General features: G+C 42.0%; 1 protein-coding gene across 2 annotated transcripts in view; it reads right to left on the bottom strand.

The window, feature by feature from the left end:
* Positions 1-3,934: 3,934 nt before the first annotated feature.
* ESR2 (estrogen receptor 2) overlaps positions 3,935-6,376 on the bottom strand; it is a 62,475-nt gene continuing 60,033 nt past the window's right edge. For both annotated transcript variants that reach the window (XM_042446647.1, XM_042446648.1), the window contains one exon: positions 3,935-4,916. In XM_042446647.1, coding sequence (XP_042302581.1) covers positions 4,739-4,916 — 178 coding nt within the window. In that variant the 3' untranslated portion in view covers positions 3,935-4,738. The remainder of the gene's footprint in view (positions 4,917-6,376) is intronic.

Here is a 6,376-nt window from a genome sequence, read left to right as displayed (position 1 = left end):
AATAACAGCAAAGGTACACGGATTCACATTTATCACTGCTGGCATGGAATGAAGTTCGTATGTGTGGCAAAATCTTTACAATGGAGAGAAAACTCACTTCTGTGCAAACAAGGGCTGCTAATTTCAGACAGTCTTATTTCCAAATACTTGTGCTTAGCACTGTAGCCAAAAAATAATAATAATATATATATATATTAAAAAACCAACAAGGCAGACACAGAGTCAGAAGCAGCAGTTTATGGAGATGCTAAATCACTGGTCATGAAAACAACTCAGAGAGGCTTATGTGTTTTTAATGGCTTGTAAGATTAAAAAATAGCTAGATCCCTAAAGGGTTTGCGTCTTTGGGAACATCTTTGGCTCCCACTCTATTTCCCAGCCACTATTCAAACTGACACTTACCTTCATAATCATAAACTTGTGGTTGAGCAACCTGGTTCCTAAAGGAATATCGGCCTTCATATTAGTTGGACAGCGCATTACAGTAGTCCTCAGAGGATTTCTTCTGGCTGCTCTTATCATCTGAAGTGAGACGTGTAGCAATGCAAGAATACTGGACATCACAGTTATAAAATGAGCTTCCCAGGATTAATAACCAATTCTTTTACCTTTGCAACACCAAGAAAAACCAATTTTATTTTCCAAGGCCTTGAATTTGCTTTTAGGTTGCTATGTTTTTCAAAAGATTCATACTGTAGTTTTTAATACACTCCTTTCAATCTTTTTCAAAAGGCAACACACACATTTTGATGTTAAAATATATGGGAGAATCCTCTATTATGGTATATGTTATACACCTTTATACCTTTATGTAGACTTCGTTACATAGCAGAGGCACTAAGAAAACGCTGTTGCTGCTGTTGTGTGCCCTCAGGACATTTCCAACTTATGGCGACCCTAAGGCAACCCTATCATGGGTTTTCATGGCAAGATTTGTTCAGAGGAGGATTGCCATTGCCTTCCCTACCCTGCCCTTCCTCTAGGATTGAATATCACTGTTGTAAGTGATCTCCAAAGGAATATGGAGGCTCAAACCCTTCCAAAGAGAAATCTTTGTCCATAGGCATGGCTAACAAAGACCATATCTGGAATTTTGCTGATGATATATGTGCATGTATATCTGGTTTTGGGTGCTGCACAGAGTTATTCATGTACATGTTATGTGATGTCCAAAACACCCCAACATGGCTGCCAAGCTTTGAAGGTGCTACTACGGCAGTTTACTGGTTGGGGTGAGAAGGAAGGAAGGAAGCAGCCATTTTACCATCTGCAATGGGGGAAAAGATATGAAGTTGCTCTCCTGGATTCTTCCTGCCTCTACCTTGCCCATAATTTGGCTAAGATGGTGCACCATGAGGTTTTACAGTTATCTAGGAGAGCAGAGAGACCATGTTCCATACACATGCATGGTGGATCACAGCCAGACTAAAAGGTGTTGCTGGCTTTCTAAAATATTATGCATGATAAAGATCAGCTGATCGTTTTCCTTTGGTCAGAAATTGTTCTTCATAGCTGAGAACCATCATTTTAATCTACTGGACAGAGAATAAAATGTCTCACCCAATTTTGTACATATGGACCATACATACAAAAGGTGTATTCATGAACCATCAAATACATACCAGAGATGTTCCTTTCAGATAGAGCCTACCCTCTTTCAGACACCTATTCAAAATGCATACAAATTAGTTGTAAGCCATCAAGTGTACAGTGACATGATGAGACTTCAATGCAAGTCGTTCATAACTGTTTAATTAAGAAGCAAATTTCACTGCTATTGTTGTTTATTTAAAGTTGATTTGGTGCCACTGCCTATACCATGCTAGGTGCTAAACTTAATAAAGATGTGAAATGATCCCTGATTACAGCCTATACAGAAAGAGGAAGGCAACAGGAAAGAAATTATGAAGGAGGGAGGGGTGTTATAAATGGAATGACAATAATATGAGGAGGTTGAGAAAGGGTTATTACAGGAGGCCTGGGTACATGCTGGCTGAATGATTCTTTTAAAAGCATCTTCTAAGTGCTACATTTTACGTTGAGAGTCATGGCTGTTAGCATCTCCTTGCTTGTTCCCACTCTATTTTAATTAAAAGTAGATTGCATTGGGAGCATGGCTTAGTGGTTTGAATGTTGGACTACGACTCTGGAGACCCTGGGTTCAATTCCCCACTCACTCATGAAACCCACTGGGTGACTTGGACCAGTTGCATGCTCTTAGCCTCCAGGGAAGGCAATGGAAAACCTCCGCTGAACAAATTGTGCCAAGAAAACTCCATGATAGCATCGCCTTAGGGTCACCATAAGTGTGGAACTACAGTAGGTGAATACAGACCTCTGCAACAATCCCACCCCCCTCCCCCAAATATGGAAGGCCAACCATTGTTTTTGGTGTGCAAACATTTTTTTAAGAAAAAAAAATCTGAATTTTGAAAAATTGTCCAAAAATGCACTAAAAAGGAGGAAACCTTTGAAAAATATTCATTCTTGCATACAAGAATGAAATGATGATGATTTAAAGCATAGTTCCTTCTTCCCGACCAGCAGGTCCTTTGGGGACATAAGCTGTGTCACACAGAAAATGAAGGGGAAGGAAAGAAAACGGATGCTTCCAAAAATATGGTAGGGCTATTGGGGAAGGAGGGCACCTGATGACTCCTTAGTGATCCATTGCTCTGCCCTGAACAATGTCCTCCTCTCTTTGCCTGGGCTCTGAGCTAAAAATATGTAACAGGTTGTGCAAAATGGCAGCTCAAGATTCAAAAGTACACCAGCATTTGGAGCAACGTATAGGAGCCAAACACATCCAAGCCACTCTCCATGCATGGATCTGGTTGTACAATAAATGTACCTCTTATTCCCATCTGGAGGTGCATCAACCAAAGGTATTCTAAAGAGAGAATTGCAGTTGCCACTGGATTGCCATTGTGAATGGAAGTTTTGGGGGCAGGCAGGAATGACATTGTCTCAATAAGGACATTGTGTGCATTAAGAAAGTTTCTGATCCATAGCATCCAAACATAATCAGAAAAGAGCTTTCCCAATGAAAACTAAAAATGTGCTCTCTCTTCTTTGTCCAAGGTGCTTTCACACAAAATGCTGAACACATTCATACATGTTCCTGTTCACTCTATGGTGACATGGGCGCTCTCATGTGAATACAGAACATGGCATGATTACACATTCATTTAAACTATCAGGGTTCAGAGAATCGTAGAATTGGAAGAGATCACAAGGGCCACCCAGTCCAACCCCCCTGCCATGCAAGAACTCTCAATCAAAGCATTCCCGACACTGTGCCAGTTCTATTTTTCGTGTACAGTTGTCTCATCCATTAGAGTGAATGAGGCAATTCTTACTACTGGGAGAGCTATACGTGTGCATGTACGTATGCACTACAGCTAAAACCCTGGCACATGGGAGTGCATGAAAATACCACCAGGACATTCTCTAATGGTTCCACCAAGTATGTAGAGAGAGCTTGTAACACCTTTGAGACCAACTGAAAGAAAGAAGTTGGCAGCATGAGCTTTTGTAGACTAAAGTCTACTTCCTCAGATGCATTTAAGGAAGTAGACTGAAATCTATGAAAGCTCATGCTGCCAACTTCTTTCTTTCAGTTGGTCTCAAAGGTGCTACAAGATCTCTCTACAGACTGATTCTACAGACTGACATGTCTATATCAATGAATTGTTCCATCAAGGGTCAGTTTATCTCCTATGCTGCGTTTTTACTCCTTTGGGATGAATACATTTATAGATAAATGTTTCTCCTTATTCATTATTAAAATCACCACAGTAATCTTGATCCTGCGTAATGAAAACATAAAATCATTATTCACAAATTCTCAATATTCACAGTAAACAATTCCTTTGTGCCAGTGGCAATACACAGCGTTAGCTTATAGCAGGAAACAAAAATGCCCACCCAGATGTTTGCACACAGAGATTTACCAGCACTCAATACAAAACAGGGCTTTTTTAAAAAAAGAACATTTCTAGTCCACATTGTCAAAATGCATCAATATACAAGCTCTCTTTCAGTTAAATAGGACCAACTTTTCCATGCTCCCATACTTAGTGCAAGTGGGTTTGCACAAAAGGGAAACATATTCATGTCTTTGCAGTTAAGAAGCTGAAAAGCACACATTTCTAATGGGCACAGGATCCTCCTGACCTGCTGTATTGTACAGAATGTTATATATAACGAAGCACTGATGGAAAGCAATGTACAAAACCACTCAGTTACTTGATAGAAGTTGCTTCTATTTTCTGCCCCCACTTGATTTTTGCAGTGGGATCCTAGGCGCTCGGTACAACTTTCCCGCTTTTTTAAAAAGAAAAGCAGCAAAAACAACACTTCTCTGTCATCCAGGTAAGGTACCATGAAACTTAAGGCTCATATGGCGCTTCAACAGTCTCCTCTAGAAGGCACTCCAGAAGTGCAACTTTTGACAAAGCCAGACTAAGAGGCAGGCTGTGCCATTTCAACCTCATGAGGCTGTCTTAGGACGGTAAGAGATGACAAGGCAAAGCAGCATTAAAAAGATTTGTATATGTCCTATAAAAATCACAGAAGTTTCAAAAGAGAAATCAAGATACTGGTGCCTTCTTTAAAAAACAACCACCTACCCAAATATCTCTATTTTCAATCTTGATATGTTTTCTTTGTACTTTCCTGGATTTCTCCTTCACTGTGAAATCACAGTTGTGCTCCATCTGAAGTCTCTGTTGCAAAATCACAGTTGCGTGTCATCTGTAGTCTCTGTTTGTTCCGATGGGCTAATCTCAAGATTGGAAATTGATGTTTTCCTGTGACTTCGGACAGTGTGAGCGTTGAGCATCTCCAGTAACAAATCGTAGACAGGGACAACGTTCTTACACTTCATGCTAAGAAGGTGCTCCATCCCTTTGTTGCTGTAAAGAAAGCAAACAGGTCAGAAAGAGGTGCTAGGCCTTTGAAACACTCTTATCAAGAAATGCTCTAGAGAGTGGCCTGGTGGTTTGAGCATTGGACTATGACTCTGGAGACCAGGGTTTCAATCTCCACTCGGTCCAAGAAACCCATTGGGTGACCTTCAGCAAGTCACATACAGCCTCAGAGACAGACAAAGACAAACTCCTTCCAAAAAAACCTTGGCAAGAAAATTCCCACAATAAGTTCACCTTAGGGTCATCAAAAGTCACTTGAAGGCATGTAACAACAACAGCAGCAACAGCAGACGTTCGGGAAGTAGGAAGCACATAGCAGAGACAGTGACAGTGTCAACATTTTATCTCTGTTACATCTAAGCAGGGACGACCCAAGATGTTACACTGCCTTAGGTAAATCACATTGCAATTTCCCCTTTCATGTTGAGATGGCAAGGCACTCTCTTCTGTTACACTGATGAAGTAGTTTAGTGGGTACAATATCATGTGGAAGACACAGGACATTAAGCTGCTCACAGGCGACTGAAATGCCAAAGTTGGAAGTGAAGAGGAATCAAAAACAGTAGGTAGATTCGGATTAGGTAAAAGAAACAAAAGAGGCGAGTATCTGATAGATTTCTGTGAAGCCAACAATCTATTCATTGCAAACACCTTTTTCATACAACCTAAGAGAAGGCTATACACATAGATATCACCAGATGGAAAAACCAAATAGATTATATAATCAGAAGCAAAAGATGGAGAAGCTCCATCCTTTGCCGCCTTTCACACCATCTCATTATAAGAATCAAAAGGGAATGTGCAGAAGCCCTGGCAACACTACCATGTGTTCCTCAGGCTGCAATAGGATCTCCCAATACTGTTGGGGTCCTGGGTGCCATTGGGTCCAGAGATGGGAGGAGACCAAGAGCTTATCCCCCCATCTGACCTCCTAGCAGAGTCCCAAACCTTATGCTAGGCATAGTGCCTGCAGCGGCAATGGCAGGGGACCCCTAGCAATCCCTGCCCTGAGCAAGGGCATTAGATCTGGCAAAGGTTCCTTGGTGGCTGGAGAGAGGGGGTCCCTGGTACTCACCCCTTTTCCTGTGTCTTTTGGCTGGCTTGTCTCTCTGACCTTGACCCTGTTTCAGGCTGGGCAGAGGTGATGCAGAGAAACTCTTTGCCATGGCTTTTGGCTGGCCAGTCCTCTGAACCCTGGTCCTAAACAGGCTGGGCAGAGATGCTGAGAAGTTTCCATAACTTCTGGCCAGTGTCCTGACTGATCCCTGGCCATAAACAGGCTGGGCAGAGGTGATGCAGAGAAACTCTTTGCCATGGCTTTTGGCTGGCCAGTCCTCTGAACCCTGGTCCTAAACAGGCTGGGCAGAGATGCTGAGAAGTTTCCATAACTTCTGGCCAGTGTCCTGACTGATCCCTGGCCATAAACAGGCTGGGCAGAGGTGATG

Source organism: Sceloporus undulatus, chromosome 1, assembly GCF_019175285.1.
Source record: "Sceloporus undulatus isolate JIND9_A2432 ecotype Alabama chromosome 1, SceUnd_v1.1, whole genome shotgun sequence".
NCBI lineage: Eukaryota > Metazoa > Chordata > Lepidosauria > Squamata > Phrynosomatidae > Sceloporus > Sceloporus undulatus.
This window is presented reverse-complemented; position numbering and strand designations above follow the sequence as displayed.